Here is an 18,429-nt window from a genome sequence, read left to right on the forward strand (position 1 = left end):
GGGGACATGAGCTTCATTAAGGTGAAGTTTTTGCCTCCTAATACCACTCCTCTCCTGCAGCCCATGGACCAGCAGGTCATTTCCAACTTCAAGAAACTGTACACAAAAGCTCTGTTTCAAAAGTGCTTTGAAGTGACCACAGACACTCGATTGACTCTAAAAGAGTTTTGGAAGGATCACTTTAATATCCTCAATTGTGTAAACCTTATAGGTAAGGCTTGGGAGGGAGTGACTAAGAGAACCTTGAACTCTGCTTGGAAGAAACTGTGGCCAGAATGTGTAGACAAAAGGGATTTTGAAGGGTTTGAGGCTAACCCTGAGAGGAGTAGTATACCAGTTGAGGAATCAATTGTGGAATTGGGGAAGTCCTTGGGGTTGGAGGTTAGTGGGGAGGATGTGGAAGAGTTGGTGGAGGAGGACAATGAAGAATTAACCACTGATGAGCTGATAGATCAACTTCAAGAGCAAGAGGCCAGACCTGGGGAAACTGGTTCAAAGGAGGGGAGAGAGAAATTGAAGGAATTGCCTACTTCAAAGATTAAGGAAATGTGTGCAAAATGGCTTGAAGTGCAAACCTTTTTTGATGAAAATCACCCTCACACAGCTATTGCAAGCCGTGCTGGTGACTGTTACAATGACACTGTTGTGAACCACTTTAGACAAATCATAAAGGAACGAGAGGTACAGGCCACTATGGACAGATATGTTGTGCGAAAGAAGTCCAGTGACTCTGAAGCTGGTCCTAGTGGCATTAAAAGAAGAAGGGAAATAACCCCAGAAAAGGACTTGCTACCTCAAGTCCTAATGGAAGGGGATTCCCCTTCTAAACACTAACACTCTCTCTCCCCTCCTCCCATCCCATCAATCATCACCAGATCTTCAATAAAAGTAAGTGTCATGTAATTGTGCATGCCTTTTTCAGTTTGTGTGTACTAAAATTAACATTTTTTTGTGGTAAAAAAAATTTTTTTTCATACTTTTGGGTGTCTTGCACGGATTAATTTTATTTCCATTATTTCTTATGGGGAAAATTAATTCGCATAGCGAACATTTCGCATAACGACCAGCCCTCTTGCACGGATTAAGTTCGCTATGCGGGGGTCCACTGTATATATATATATATATATATATATATATCTTTCTTTCTTTCAACACACTGGCCGTATCCCACCGAGGCGGGGTGACCCAAAAGGAAAAACGAAAGTTTCTCCTTTTGCATTTAGTAATATATACAAGAGAAGAGGTTACTAGCCCCTTGCTCCTGGCATTTTAGTCGCCTCTTACAACACGCATGGCTTACGGAGGAAGAATTCTGTTCCACTTCCCCATGGAGATAAGAGGAAATAAACAAGAATAAGAACTAGAAAGAAAATAGAAGAAAACACAGAGGGGTGTGTATATATATGCTTGTACATGTATGTGTAGTGTGAACTAAGTGCAAGTAGAAGTAGCAAGACGTACCTGAAATCTTGCATGTTTATGAGACAGAAAAAAGGACACCAGCAATCCTATCATCATGTAAAACAATTACAGGTTTTTGTTTTACACTCACTTGGCAGGACGGTAGTACCTCCCTGGGCAGTTGCTGTCTACCAACTTACTACCTAGGATATATATATATATATATATATATATATATATCTTTCTTTCTTTCAACACACCGGCCGTATCCCACCAAGGCGGGGTGGCCCAAAAGGAAAAACGAAAGTTTCTCCTTTTACATTTAGTAATATATACAGGAGAAGAGGTTACTAGCCCCTTGCTCCCGGCATTTTAGTTGCCTCTTACAACACGCATGGCTTACGGAGGAAGAATTCTGTTCCACTTCCCCATGGAGATAAGAGGAAATAAACAAGAATAAGAACTAGAAAGAAAATAGAAGAAAACCCAGAGGGGTGTGTATATATGTGCTTGTACATGTATGTGTAGTGTGACCTAAGTGTAAGTAGAAGTAGCAAGACGTACCTGAAATCTTGCATGTTCATGAGACAGAAAAAAGGACACCAGCAATCCTACCATCATGTAAAACAATTACAGGCTTTCGTTTTACACTCACTTGGCAGGACGGTAGTACCTCCCTGGGCGGTTGCTGTCTACCAACCTACTACCTAGGATATATATATATATATATATATATATATATATATATATATATATATAATTTTTTTTTTTTTTTCAACAAGTCGGCCGTCTCCCACCGAGGCAGGGTGACCCAAAAAAAGAAAGAAAATCCCCAAAAAGAAAATATTTTCATCATCATTCAACACTTTCACCACACTCGCACATTATCACTGTTTTTGCAGAGGTGCTCAGAATACAACAGTCTAGAAGCATACACATATAAAGATACACAACATATCCCTCCAAACTGCCAATATCCCAAACCCCTCCTTTAAAGTGCAGGCATTGTACTTCCCATTTCCAGGACTCAAGTCCGACTATATGAAAATAACCGGTTTCCCTGAATCCCTTCACTAAATATTACCCTGCTCACACTCCAACAGATCGTCAGGTCCCAAGTACCATTTGTCTCCATTCACTCCTATCTAACACGCTCACGCATGCTTGCTGGAAGTCCAAGCCCCTTACCCACAAAACCTCCTTTATAGTCGGACTTGAGTCCTGGAAATGGGAAGTACAATGCCTGCACTTTAAAGGAGGGGTTTGGGATATTGGCAGTTTGGAGGGATATGTTGTGTATCTTTATACGTATATGCTTCTAAGCTGTTGTATTCTGAGCACCTCTGCAAAAACAGTGATAATGTGTGAGTGTGGTGAAAATGTTGAATGATGATGAAAGTATTTTCTTTTTGGGGATTTTCTTTCTTTTTTGGGCCACCCTGCCTCGGTGGGAGACGGCCGACTTGTTGAAAAAATATATATATATATATACAGTATACAACTCAAATTATGGGTTATACAAGCTCAATTATTTAGTAGAGTCCATTGTACACAATCTTAAACAACAATGCTATACAATATCACAGGATTATTCATTATGCCAGGTGAGTTGATGGGTTGGTGACGCCTGTCCAGTGTCTACGTACCAAAACTTCACATCACGTTAGTTTTGATGGTTATATAATGCCTGTAGCTGTTAATGTACCAAACAGTGACAAGCACACAAGATAACGAGATAACATAAGGAGAGGTTAAAGGGTATTAGTAGAATTTAGATAATAGAAATAATATCGGATAGGCATAGAAGTCCCCATGTATGGCATATTAACAGCCACTGAGAAAATAGTAGACAATATTTAGGAAGAGACACTTCTGAGTACATCAGTAGAACATTCGGTTACCCCAGAGCAGGACATTTAAACTGACAAAGAGTACATTGTATTCCTTTCTTTCATTTTTTGAAAAGGTCACACCGGATAATAGCTATCCATGTCTACAGTATCTAACGAGAAATTTATTTTCTCAAACCATGTAACCTGTTATAAACGATTAGAAGAAGCTTAGGGCTGACTTTTTATATCTTATAATTTCATACTTGACATCTCAGAAACCCTCCTACCCTATGTGGGTAGTAGGGGGATGATGGTAGGGTGGGGGTGGCACCGACTACTAAGCCAGTCTAAGGGTAACCGTGGCCGGTGACACTTATGCTACTCTGAGACCTCTCTCCCTGCTTTGGTTGCTCCCTTGCAACATTGCACAGCTCCTGATGACGCACTGAGAAGCGTGAAAGTACTCGAGCTAAAGACCCCCCCACCCTCACCCCTGTGGCTTGTCCTGCATAGTTAAGATTGCCCGCCTGCGATTGTTTGCATATACAGTGGATCCCCGACTTACGATATTAATTCATTCCAGAAGTCTGTTCGGGTGCCGTTACCGAACGAATTTGTTCCCATAAGGAATATTGTAAATTAGATTAGTCTGTTTCAGACCGCCAAAAATACACGTACAAAAGCACTTACAAAAATACACTTACATAATTGTTCAAGTTGGGAGCTGATCGTAAGGCGGGGGTCCACTGTATTTATATACATATATGTACACACACATACAAGGAAAGTCTTAAAGGTATGTCATTGGTAAAAGTGATTTTTTGCATTTACATTATGTCTAACAAATCAAAGAATGAATATTGACAAGTTGTACACCTCTTCACCATAATAAACAAAATAACAAGATTAATGGTAATGATAGAAGACCAGGTAAAGCAGGAAGAAGTGATAAAAAATCTAAGAAAGAACAGTGATGAACTCACACAGGAACTAGGCAAACTTAAGTTATTGGAAGATCTACAAAATAAATGAAAGTCACTAAGATGGATTAGACTAAAATATTGCTGGTACTGAGTTCAATTTTTTTTTTTTCTAAGACTTCAGTAACATAATGCTTGTCTAAGGAAAATCTTGCCATGTGTTATTGTCACGTTCTATCCTTGCAGAACGGAGAGTGTGGCAGAGAAGATGTTGTCTTCTTGGTTCACATTCCTGTTGTACAAGTTCTTGAAGGAGTGTGCTGGAGAGCCGCTCTACATGTTGTTCCGTGCCATCAAGCAGCAAGTGGACAAAGGGCCTGTTGATGCTGTTACCTCAGAAGCTAGATATTCATTATCAGAAGAAAAACTTATTCGCCAGAGTATAGATTTTAAAGAAATGGCAAGTTAACCATTCCCATTTGTTCCTACATCTCGAGCATGCACCTTGTATTCCCCCCTCACATAAACCCATTACAGTTAGTAACAAGTTGTCATATTCTTACATTTGCAACACTTTCCACATCACTCCTTGGATACACTTTTTCCAGCTCCATGAATTCAGCAGTTTCTTTTTATCTTATTGCTCACTCACAGTCTTCACTGTAAACATTTGATCTACACATTATCTTCTGTTTTCAAATCCATTCATTGCCTCTGTGTTCTTTCCACTCTTGCCTCTGCCATACTTTTTTTTTCTTTACTTTCTTGTCCCCTTTATGTAAAGACACCAAGCATGCTTTTTGCCACTCCTTGAGTACATTCCACGCAAACTTTGAGCATATATTAACTATTCCAGCATATATTAACTATCTCAGATTTTGACCCTACTCATCCTTCCATCTTCTCCCATTCAAGCTATTTGCATATGACCATGAACAGTAATGAATATATAATATTGAGTAAGTGTTCTAAATTAAAAAATGAAATCATATATGAAATATTATTGCATAGAAATGCATCTTATTTATAACATGGGTGTCTATGAGAAGACAAGTTCCTAGTTCCGAATACTGGACTTTAAACAATTGTCAGGCACACACTGTATTGATCAGTTTCTTCTTAAAATGTACATTACCCATGATCAAATCTAAGAAAAGCAGACTAAACATTCTCGGTCATGTACCCCAGGTACTTCAGACTTCCTTGGTACAATTTTTGTAATTGGCTCCCACTTTTGAATTCAGTCTTCCAGAACTATTCTTTCCTCATTCACTTACAGAATCTGATTTCTCTAATGCATTCATCTTGCACCCAATCATATTTGTCTCGCATCCCATTATATCTTTCTTCTTATGTTTCCTACTACATATTTTCATCTTTACAGTTCTCAAATTGAAGCTTGCACATTTTTTTTTCTACAGTTGTTTCAACAAAAATGATCACAGATATGGTAATGAAATGTATTATTATATACTTCAGTAAATTCTGTTATGTTTTTATTTGTAATGTGTAACCATGTAACATGCCCTTTGCAGACTGTATACGTATCTATGTGCAACTTATACATGGGAGCAGTTGATGGTCCTATGGAGAGCGGAGAGACACCAGTTAAGGTCCTGGATTGTGACACAATCTCTCAGGTTAAAGAAAAATCCCTTGATGCAATATACCGGTCCTACCCATACTCCCAGCGACCACGGAGAGAAGACCTGGATCTTGAGTGGCGTACAGGCACCTCAGGTAATTTATCTCGCTTATAGTGTATGTACATTCAAACCTTTGAACAGTAATTAAAGAAATCTGTCCACTATTTTCTCCTTAAGGAAAAGTTTATATGAGATGTTTATTAACCCTTTGACTGTCGCAAGCCCCTTTCTGAAACTGTCATTCTATGTCGAAAAATTTTTGGGAAAAAAAATTTCTTATGAAATGATAGAAAATCTTTTCCCGATGGTAGTGACACCAAAAGTACGAAATTTGATCGAAAACTTGCGGAATTACGCTCCTGCAAAGTTAGCGATCTCGGCGATATATACACATTAGCAATTTCACCGACTTTGAGCCCTATTTTCGGCCAATTCCATTGTTCCAGTCAACCAAACTCATAGCTATTTCTTTAGAACTCCATTTTTTCAATCAATTGAGTACAAGAAACCGCCCATTTACCGATTTCAACTACCCGATAAAGTGGTCAGAAATTGGCAATTTGGCCAATTTCACGCAAATTAAAAAAGATGCCAATTTCAAAATAAAGTCCAGAATAAACAGTGCAGACATTCTTGGCACTAAAATAACATCCTCTATTCATTAGTCACATCTCTAGGCCCCTCTTATATTACTCTTGCTTTCTATTTTGATTTTTTATTCACACAAAATATAGAAGATTCATGGTTATGCAGACTACTGCATTAATGTAAAAATGGTATAAATAATATCACTGCACTAGTGAAAGAATATTAGACTCCCCAGTTGACATGTATTGGACATGTGGTGTGATTTGCTTTCTCTTGAACATTGGTAAAAATCAAACATTTCCACTTCTTTGAGCTCAATTTCAAAGTTGTTTTCAACATGAAACTAATCAAAATCATCTCTATTTCTATAATGTGTTTTCCATTCCTTCAGATGAGACTAAGAAAACGAGAATACAGCCATGAATACTATACGAAAATACACCTCAAAGTTAGTGCTTTAATCCAAAAACACGGTCAGTTTTTTTTTTTTCTCATTATGCACTGTGTGCTGCAGGATTTTTTTTATACAGTGCACATTGACCACACAAACCCATTCTCTCACATGTGGGCCTACCAGCTTTCCCCTGCTTGATTTTAAGCCGCTAGAATTATTGAGTATGTATACGTCCGAAACACTGGCTCGTAAGATGTATATATATATGGCTGAAACAATCAAGGGTTAACCCTTTCACTGTTCGCCACGTAGATCAGTGTTATTCATGCCAAGGTCCCTTGCATATATCTACATCTTGAGCTCAGCTCACTCAAAGAAACTGAGAGCAGTAAATTTTGGCTTAGATATGAGAGAATGGGTCCATGTGGTGAGTGTGCATAGTACGTATATAAAAATCTCATGCCCACATGGTGCGTGATGGGAAGAGTAAAACTCTGACCTTGTGTTTGATTTAAAATAGTAACTGTGAGGTATTTTCTATGATAGCTTTGTTGGCTGTTTCTTGGTATCATTTGATAAAATGGAAGACATACAGTGGACCCCCGGATTTCATAGTCGTCAGATTTCGTAATATTCGGAAATAGTAACATATTTTCGTCAAAATATTGGCTCGGTGATGGTCATTTCGCTCATTAATAATCATTCATCCCAAACGTGTCCAAGCGGCCTGACACACCATTTACAGTCAGTGTGTCATTCTTTATCAGCCATTGAGCACAATCTCACGTGTTCATACGATATATTTTGTAATATTCCATTCGTTTTTCCAAAAGTTATTTTACAGCTCTATACATCACTGGTGAGGCCTCATTTAGATTATGCCGCTCAGTTTTGGTCTTACTACAGGATGGATATAGACTCATTGGAGAACATGCAGAGAGGAATGATTAAAATGATTTACTGTATAAGGAATCTCCCGTATGAAGATAGACTTAGAGCCTTGGATCTCCACTCTCTGGAGAGACGTAGACTGAGGGGAGATATCATTGAGGTGTATAAGTGGATCACTGGGATAAACAAAGATTTTTTTTTTTTTCAACAAGTCGGCCGTCTCCCACCGAGGCAGGGTGACCCAAAAAAGAAAGAAAATCCCCAAAAAGAAAATACTTTCATCATCATTCAACACTTTCACCACACTCACACATTATCACTGTTTTTGCAGAGGTGCTCAGAATACAACAGTTTAGAAGCATATACGTATAAAGATACACACTGCCAATATCCCAAACCCCTCCTTTAGAGTGCAGGCATTGTACTTCCCATTTCCAGGACTCAAGTCTGACTATGTGAAAATAACCAGTTTCCCTGAATCTCTTCACTAAATATTAATAAAGTACTTAGGGTGTCGAACCAGGTAAGGACCAGAAATAATGGGTTTAAGTTAGATAAATTTTGATTTAGAAAGGACATAAGTACTGGTTTTCAGAGTTGTGGATGTGTGGAACGGTCTTCTGATTAGGATGATCGAGGCTAGGACCATGGGCAGCTTTAAAAAGAGATTGGAGAAATATACGAGTGTGAGGGACTGGGTTTAATTGGCATGGGAGTAAATTCTTTGGTAGTTTAGGGTAGGGGTGGTTTTGATAAGGACCTGCCTTGTATGGGCCAGTAGGCCTTCTGCATTGTTCCTCCATTCTTATGTTCTTATGTTTTAGTGCTTGCAACTGCTAAATAAACCACAATGGACCAAAAGAAAGCTCCTAGTGCCAGCCCTTTGGTAAAGAAGGCAATAAACACGATAGAATTCAAGAAAAAACATACCAGCCAGGGCACTTCCCCACACACACAACAGCCAGGGCACTTCCCCACACACACAACAGCCAGGGCACTTCCCCACACACCAGACAGGGTACTTCCCCACATACACAATTTGATTTGAGTGGGACTTGTGCATGAGTGAATAGAATTATCCTTATCCTTATCAAGGGAAGGATAATGTGTTACCATTCATTGACATCTGGGACCACTTCTATGGCTTATATGACATGCATGCCAGGGATGGGGTTCACATATCCAGGGCAGGTGTGGGTTTTCTTGCTAGCTCAGTTGAAGGTGTTGTTAGGACTTTAAACTAGGATTAGTTAGAGGTATGGATTTAGAAATGGAAAATAATGAGTGTCAAAATATGGATTTAGGCTTTGATATCATAAATCTAAACAATAACAAGGATAGTAATAGGTATAGTGAAAAAACAGAAAGGAGCAGGAAGGATAAAGAGAAAGGAGGGTCTTTAAATATACGTATATTACACAAATTGTCGTAGTGCTAGGAATAAGATGGATGAGTTGAAGTTAGTTGCTAGTGCAGGTAACATTGATGTATTTGCCATAACCGAGATGTGGTTCAATACGAAAAATTGGGACATGCCTGCTGAAGGTCACATGCAGGGTTTTAAATTGTTCCAAGTAGACAGAAGTATCGGGAAGGGGGGTGGGGTGGCACTGTTTGTCCGAGATAGCTTCAACTGTTGCATAAAAATGAGTATAAAGTCTGAAATAACACATACAGAGTCTGTTTGGATAGAATTTTCAGAGGGGCATGAAAAATTTATTTTAGGTGAGATATACTGTCCCCCAAACTTAGATAGGGACCAAGGGAGACTACTATTGGAAGAAATTGTTAAGGCCACAATACACTATAATGTAGTAATTCTAGGGGACTTCAACTTTAGTTGGATTGATTGGAATTTCTTGACTGAAAATTTAGAATCTTATGACTTCTTAGAAGTAGTTCAGGATTATTTTTTGAAGCAGTTTGTGATAGAACCTACAAGGGGAAATAACCTGTTTGACATGGTTCTGGCAAACGAGGAAACATTTGTTAATAATTTAAAAATTACAGATGAACTCGGAGCAAGCGACCACAAATCAATTACCTTTAGCATTGAATGGAAGCATGATAGTTGGGATAACTCGGTAACGGTCCCAGATTTTCGCTTAGCAGATTACATTGGGCTTAGAGAACACTTATCTGTGGACTGGGGTAATGAAGAGAGCTATCAATATGCTAGTTTTCTGAACACTATACATGCTGCTGGGACTGTGAAATTAAAGTTGCTAGGGATTCAAAAACTAACCCAGAATTCTTCCTCCGTAAGCCATGCATGTCATAAGAGGCAACTAAAATGACAGGAGCAAGGGGCTAGTAACCCCTTCTCCTGTATATATTACTAAATTTAAAAGGAGGAACTTTCATTTTTCCTTTTGGGCCACCCCACCTCGGTGGGATACAGCCAGTACATTGCAAGAAGAAAGAAGAGTATAGACAAAAGTTGGAGATAAGATAGGACCTCTTAAAAATAACTATGGATATTGGCAGTTTGGAGGGATATGTTGTGTATCTTTATATGTATATGCTTCTAAACTGTTGTATTCTGAGCACCTCTGCAAAAACAGTGATAATGTGTGAGTGTGGTGAAAGTGTTGAATGATGATGAAAGTATTTTCTTTTTGGGGATTTTCTTTCTTTTTTGGGTCACCCTGCCTCAGTGGGAGACGGCCGACTTGTTGAAAAAAAAAAAATGGGTATCTTACTGACAAAGAGAATAAAATGTGTTCTATTTTTAATAATTATTTTCTCTTGGGTTTTTGCTCAGGAAGACACTAATAATATCCCAATAATTAGGTTTTTTAGTAGGCCTGAGAAAGATAAGTTATGTAATATCTCAGTCACCAGCGAAATGGTTATCAAACATATAGACCGTTTAGAGCAAAATAAATTGCCCGGTCCTGATGAGCTTTTTTCAAGGGTTCTTAAGGAATGCAAAAATGGAACTCTGTGAACATTAAACTAATATTTATAATTTATCTCTTCAAACAGGTGTAGTGTCTGATATGTAGAAGATGGCTAATGTAATTCCTATTTTTAAAGCAGGGGACAAGTCTTTCTTTCAACACATCAGCCATATCCCACTGAGGTGGGGTGGCCCAAAAAAGAAAAACGAAAGTTTCTCTTTTTCAATTTAGTAATTTATACGGGAGAAGGGGTTACTAGCCCCTTGCTCCTGGCATTTTAGTCACCTCTTACAACACGCATGGCTTACAGAGGAAGAATTCTGTTCTACTTTCCCATGAAGATAAGAGGAAATAAACAAGAACAAGAACTAGAAAGAAAATAGAAGAAAACCCAGAGGGGTGTGTATATATATGCTTGTACACCCTGCCTCGGTGGGAGACGGCCGACTTTTTTTTTTTTTCTTTTTTTTATCACACTGACCGATTCCCACCAAGGCAGGGTGGCCCGAAAAAGAAAAACTTTCACCATCATTCACTCCATCACTGTCTTGCCAGAAGGGTGCTTTACACTACAGTTTTTAAAACTGCAACATTAACACCCCTCCTTCAGCCGACTTGTTGAAAAAAAAAAAAAAAACGTATGTGTAGTGTGACCGGAGTGTAAGTAGAAGTAGCAAGACGTACCTGAAATCTTACATGTTTATGAGACAGAAAAAAGACACCAGCAATCCTACCATCATGTAAAACAATTACAGGTTTCTGTTTTACACTCACTTGGTAGGACGGTAGTACCTCCCTGGGCGGTTGCTGTCTACCAACCTACTACAGTTAGGGGACAAGTCATTACCGTCAAATTACCTCCCAATAAGCCTGACCTCAATTGTAGGCAAGTTACTAGAGTCAATTATAGCTGAGATTATGAGAAGCCATCTGGATAAGCATAATCTGATTAATGATACTCAGCATGGATTCATGAGAGGCCATTCTTGTCTGACTAATTTATTAACTTTCTTCAGTAAAGCTTTTGAGGCTGTTGATCACAATAAAGAATTTGATATTATTTACTTAGATTTTAGTAAGGCTTTTGATAGAGTTCTGCACCAAAGACTGTTAAAGAAAGTGGCAGCTCATGGCATTGGGGGAAAAGTGCTCTCATGGATCGAATCATGGTTCACAGACAGGAAGCAGTGTATCCATAATTAGGGTTAAATCCGATTGGGGATCTGTAACAAGTGGCGTTCCACAGGGATCAGTCTTGGGCCCGTTGTTGTTTACAATATATATCAATGATCTTGATGAGGGAATTACTAGTGAAATGAGAAGATTCGCCGATGACACAAAGATAGGTAGGATAATTGATTCAAACGTAGATTTCAGGGAACTTCAGGAGGATTTAGAGAAACTCAATAGCTGGTCAGAAAAGTGGCAGATGCAGTTCAGTGTAGACAAATGCAAGGTTCTGAAGCTCGGGAGTGTCCATAACCCTAGCACTTATAAGTTAAATAATGTAGAAATTAGCCATACAGATTGCGAAAAGGACTTGGGGGTTACGATAAACAATGCCTAAGTGTACATAATAAGGCAAACAGATTACTGGGATTTATATCAAGAAGTGTAAGCAGCAGAAGTTCATTGGTTATATTACAGCTTTATACATCATTAGTAAGGCCTCACGTAGATTATGCAGCTCAGTTCTGGTCTCCATATTACAGAATAGACATAAATTCGTTAGAAAACATTCAGCGTAGAATGGCTAAATTAATACATAGCATTAGAAATCTTCCTTATGAAGAAAGGTTGAAGACCCTTAAATTACATTCACTTGTTAGACGAAGAATGAGGGGAGACACGATCGAAGTGTATAAGTGGAAGATGGGTTTTAATAAAGGTGATATAAGAAAGGTCTTGAGGATATCTCTCCAAGAGAGAACCTGCAGTAATGGATTCAAATTAGACAAGTTTAGATTTAGAAAGGATACAGAAAAGTATTGGTTTTGAAATAGGGTAGTTGATGAGTGGAACAGTCTACCTAGTTGGGTTATTGAGACTAAAACCTTAGGTAGTTTCAAATTTAGGTTGGATAAATGCATGAGTGAGAGGGGTTGGATTTGAGTGGGACTTGCATATGGGTGGCATTGAAAATTGGGTTGGGCAAATGTTTTGTTAGTGGGATGGATTGTAAAGGACCTGCCTAGTATGGGCCAACAGGCCTGCTGCAGTGTTCCTCCTTTCTTATGTTCTTATCACCCTAACCCTCTCCCCTCCTCTCATCTTCCATACACCAACAAGAGTCTTCATTAACCCCTTGACTGTCGCAACCCCAAATCCTGAAGTGTCTCCTGGTGTTGCAAAATTTCCGAAAAAAAAAAAAATTTCTTATGAAATGATAGAGAATCTTTTCCTGATTGTAATGACACCAAAAGAATGAAATTTGATGGAAAACTGACAGAATTACGCTCTCGCGAAGTTAGTGACCTCGGCAATATTTACGAATTGGCGATTTCGCCCACTTTGAGCCTTATTTTCGGCTAATTCCATTGTTCCAGTCGAACAAACTCATAGCTATTTCTTTAGAACTCCATTTTTTCTGTTGATTGAGTACAAGAAACTGCCCATTTACAATTTCAACTACCCAATAACATGGTCAGAAATTTGCAATTTGGCCAATTTCAAAAAAATAAAAAAATATGACATTGTCAAAAATAGAAGATTTACTGTTATGCAGACTACTGAAATATTGTAATAATTGTATAAATAATGTCAACCCATTCATGACTGCATATTAGAATGGCTAGTTGGACATTTATTGGACAATGACATCATTTGTTTACTTTTGAACATCAGCAAAAATCAAACATTTCCCCTACTTTGAGCTCCATTTCAAGGTTCTTTTCATAGTAAAACCAATCAAAATCACCTCTATTTACTTATGTTTTCCATTCTATCAAATGAGACCAAGAAAGCGATAATACAACCATAAATACTATCCAAAAATAGACCACAAAGTCGGCATTTTAATTGAAAAAAAAAATGGTTGAGTTTTTTTTTCTCATGCATTGCGTGCTGCAGGATTTTTTGTATATGGTGCACACTGACCACACAGACCCATTCTCTCACATGTGGGCCTACCAGCTTTCTCCTGCTTGATTTGAAACCGCTAGAATTTGAGTATATATACATCAAACACAGTGGCTCGTAAGACGTATATATACGACCGAAACAGTCCAAGGGTTAAAGGTAAGTGTGATATTATTGTTTTATACTCTATTTCTCATTCTTTTCTGTATGTAAATCTATATTTAATCTACAAAAAATAATTTTTGTTAACACTTTTGGGTGTCTGGAACGGATTAATTGGATTTACATTATGTATTCCTTATGGGAAAAATGAATTCGGAAATCGTCAGATTTGGGTTTAGTCATTCTCTCTGGAACGGATTAATTATGATAACTGGGGGTCCACTGTACTACTGAAATAGAAATGATTTTGGTTGGTTGCAAACTGGAAACAGTTTGACATTGGCATGTGAGTAATGGAAATATTTGATTCTAGCCAATTTCCCTGAGAATTGGTAAGGCCTCCCTATTCCCCCTGGTCTGTTTTATGGGTTTGATTCAATTGCTGGGATTCTGTAAACCATGACAAATTATTCCTGGTTATATTTTATTAAATGAGGAATAGGGTATTTTTTATTTATTTTTTTGGGGTGTGTGTGTGTGTGTGTGTGTGTTTTGTGTGTGTGATGAATTCAAAATGGAGGGTAAGGTAATATAGGAGAAGCTTGGGGACATTAAGGAATGTAGGAAATGCTGCCAATATCCTAAACTCCTACTTTAAAGTGCAGGCATTGCACTTCCCAACCTAGGCAGGTTGGATTTGTGAAGGACCTGCCTAGTATGGGCCAACAGGCCTACTGAAGTGTTCCTCCTTTCTTATGTTCTTATTTCCAAGTCCGGCTATATAAAAATAACCGGTTTCCCTGAATCCCTTCACTAAATATTACCCTGCTCACACTCCAACAGCTTGTCAGGTCCCAAAAACCATTCGGTTCCATTCACTCCTGTGTAACACCCTCACGCACGCTTGCTGTAAGTCCAAACACCTTGCCCACAAAACTACCTTTACCCCATCCCTCCAACCTTTTCAAGGATGTCCCCTATCCTGCCTTCCTTTCCCTACAGAGTTATACGCTCTCCAAGTCATTTTACTTTGATCCATTCGCTCTAAATGACCAAACCACCTCAACAACCCCTCTTCAGCCCTCTGACTAATACTTTTAATAACTCCACACCTCCTCCTAATTTCCACACACTGAATTTTCTGCATAATATTTACACCACACATTGCAATTAGACAGGACATCTCTACTGCCTCCAGCTGCCTCCTCGCTGCAGCACTTGCAACCTAAGCTTCACACCCATGTAAGAGTGTTGGTACCACTATACTTTCGTACATTCCCTTCTTTGCCTCTATGGATAATGTTTTTTGTCTACACAGATACCTCAACGCACCACTCCCCTTTTTTCCTTCATCAATTCTATGGTTAACCTCATCCTTCATAAACCCATCCGCTGACAAGTCAGCTCCCAAATATCTGAAAACATTGACTTCTTCCATACTCCTCTCCAGTGTGATATCCAATTTTTCTTTTTCGAAATCATTTGATACCCTCATCACCTTACTCTTATCTATGTTCACTTTGAACTTTCTACCTTTACACACCCTCCCAAACTTGTCCACTAACCTTTGGAACTTTTCTTTAGAATCTCCCTTAAGCACAGTATCATCAGCAAAAAGTAACTGTGTCAACTCCCATTTTGTATTTGATTCCCCATAATTTAATGCCACCCCTCTCCCCAATACCCTAGCTTTTACTTCTTTCACAACCCCATCTAAAAATATATTAAACAACCATGGTGAAATTACACATCCCTGTCTAAGATGTACTTTTACTGGGAAGTACTCTCCCTCTCTGCTACACACACTAACCTGAGCCTCACTATCGTCATAAAAACTCTTTACAGCATTTAGTAACTTACTACCTATTCCATATACTTGCAACATCTGCCACATTGCTCCCCTATCCACTCTATCATATTCTTCTTCTTTCAACAAACTGGCCGTATCCCACCGAGGCAGTGTGGCCCAAAAAGAAAAACAAAAGTTTCTCTTTTCAAATTTAGTAATTTATACAGGAGAAGGGCTTACTCGCGCCTTGCTCCCTGCATTTTAGTCATTTCTTGCAACATGCATGGCTTATGAAGGAAGAATTCTGTTCCACTTCCCCATGGAGATAAGAGGAAATAAACAAGAACAAGAACTAGAAAGAAAATAGCAGAAAACCCAGAGGGGTGTGTGTGTATATATATATGCTTGTTCATGTATGTGTAGTGTGACCTAAATGTAAGTAGAAGTAGCAAGACATACCTGAAATCTTGCATGTTTATGAGATAGAATAGACACCAGCAATCCTACCATCATGTAAAACAATTACAGTATTTCGTTTTACAATCACTTGGCAGGACGGTAGTACCTCCCTGGGCGGTTGCTGTCTACCAACCTACTACCTAGAACTCTATCATATGCCTTTTCTAAATCCATAAATACAATGAAAACTTTCCCACTTTTATCTAAATACTGTTCACATACATGCTTCAATGTAAACACTTGATCTACACCTCCCCTACCCACTCTAAAGCCTCCTTGCTCATCAACATTCCTACTCTCTGTCTAACCTCTAATTCTTTTAATAATAACCCTACCGTACACTTTTCCTGGTATATGTAGTGAACTATAATTTTTCCAATCTCTTTTGTACCCGTTCCCTTTATATAAAGGAACTATACATGCTCTCTGCCAGTCCCTAGGTACCTTCCCCTCTTTCATTCATTTATTAAACAAAAATACCAACCACTCCAACACTATATCCCCCCTGCTTTGAACATTTCTGTCATGATTCCGTCAGTTCCTGCTGCTTTACCCCCTTTCATTCAACGTAATGCCTCATGCACCTCCCCCACACTCACATCCTGCTCTTCTTCACTCCTAAAAGATGTTATACCTCCCTGACCAGTGCATGAAATTACCGCCTCCCTTTCTTCATCGACATTTAAAAGTTCCTCAAAATATTCCTGCCATCTACCCAATATCTCCAGCTTCCCATCAACTACAGTAACTCCCCTACTCTGTTTTTAACTGACAAATACATTCTTTCCCTAGGCTTTCTTAACTTGTTTATCTCACTGCAAAATTTCTTGACAGTGCCTCTTTCACTCTATAATCTGCTCTCATTTTGCACTCTCTCACCATTCTTTTTCTCTCCATATACTCTGCTCTTCTTATAACACTTCTGGTTTGTAAAAACCTCTCATAAGCCACCTTTTTCTCTTTTAACACACCCTTTACTTCTTCATTCCACCAATCACTCCTCTTTCCTCCTGCACCCACCCTCCCATAACCACAAATTTCTGCCCCACATTCTAATACTGCATTTTTAAAACTATTCCAGCCCTCTTCAAACCCTCCCCCCCTCACTACTCATACTTGCACCAGCCCACCTTTCTGCCAATAGTTGCTCATATCTTGCCTGAACTTTCTCCTCTCTTAGTTTATACACCTTCACCTCTCTCTTACTTGCTGTTGCCATTTTCCTATTGTCCCCTCTACCTCATACTCTAACTGTAGCTATAACTAAATAATGATCCAATATATCAGTTGCCCCTCTATAAACATGTACATCCAGAAGCCTACCTATCAACCTTTTATCCATCAATACATAATCTAACAAACTACTTTCATTATGCGCTATATCGTACATTCTATACTTATCCTCTTTTTCATAAAATATGTATTACAGGTCCGCCATCACAAATCTGGCAATCAGTTATTCAGTTCCTTCAGTTATTCGGCACTAATTTTGGCTAGCATAATTTCAAATTTCCAGGGTCGCCACACCAACCTGCTGGTACTGTTTGGTGGCACTACTTGTTGCATAAGTCATTCTAATTTCTTTTTCTCCATTTGTTATAACCTGCTTACTTTTAGCCCTAGCCATGCTTCCAATGAATAAAAGAAATGCTTCTCGTTGTGTAAAGCACCTACACAGTACATTATCCATTAAAGATAAGGTGGCTTTGAAGCCACTGTCGGTTGCCATGAGCTCAGTCTCATGAAGCAGGAGAATATGCTTTATTATTATGCTAATATCAACACTACAGCTTATTGCCTATGACAATTGATCTAATATGACATAATAAACAATATAAATAACATAAAACATGTTAAATACTCCAGAATAAATAATATTTGACATAATACCGGGCAGTTCGACAGAGGTATGAAGAGGATATGGTATACAAGTACCATTCTCCTATCCCTGTCTTGGGAGCTTATATTAGAGAAAACGGAGTGTATCACAGGGTTAACTGTGATATACACTCGTACTGCACCATAAACCTGAAACAAAAAAGTTATTTTCTCTATATAGATTATCACATTTAGCAGCATATGTGTAAAGAACCTAGGATAACCCAAAAAAGTCAGACAATGTGGCTTATTTATAGTACCTGGCTTGGGTTAGCCATATATGATTTTTGGTAAATATTCAATTCCCAGCCAGGGTAAAAACATTGGGCGTGTTTCTTTACACCTGTTGTCTATGTTCACCCATCAGTAAATGGGTACCTGGGTGTTAGTCAACTGGTGTGGGTGTTATCCTGGGACACTGACCTAATTTCCTTGAAATACTCTGCATAACAAGTGGCTTTCTATAATGTAGTAGTATGTCACTGATGTCAGCTAGGCCTGTATACCTTGTACACGTACATGTAGTAAATAAAGATATTATTATTGTT

The 18,429-nt window shown here is 38.6% G+C and overlaps 1 protein-coding gene across 7 annotated transcripts in view; it reads left to right on the top strand.

The window, feature by feature from the left end:
• PlexA (plexin A) overlaps positions 1 to 18,429 on the top strand; it is a 680,989-nt gene that overhangs the window by 621,310 nt on the left and 41,250 nt on the right. For all 7 annotated transcript variants that reach the window (XM_070084031.1, XM_070084033.1, XM_070084036.1 and 4 more), the window contains exons 20-21: positions 4,400 to 4,613; positions 5,689 to 5,893. In XM_070084031.1, coding sequence (XP_069940132.1) covers positions 4,400 to 4,613; positions 5,689 to 5,893 — 419 coding nt within the window. The remainder of the gene's footprint in view (positions 1 to 4,399; positions 4,614 to 5,688; positions 5,894 to 18,429) is intronic.

The sequence above is a fragment of the Cherax quadricarinatus genome, chromosome 11 (genome assembly GCF_038502225.1).
Source record: "Cherax quadricarinatus isolate ZL_2023a chromosome 11, ASM3850222v1, whole genome shotgun sequence".
In the NCBI taxonomy this organism is placed as follows: Eukaryota; Metazoa; Arthropoda; class Malacostraca; order Decapoda; family Parastacidae; genus Cherax; species Cherax quadricarinatus.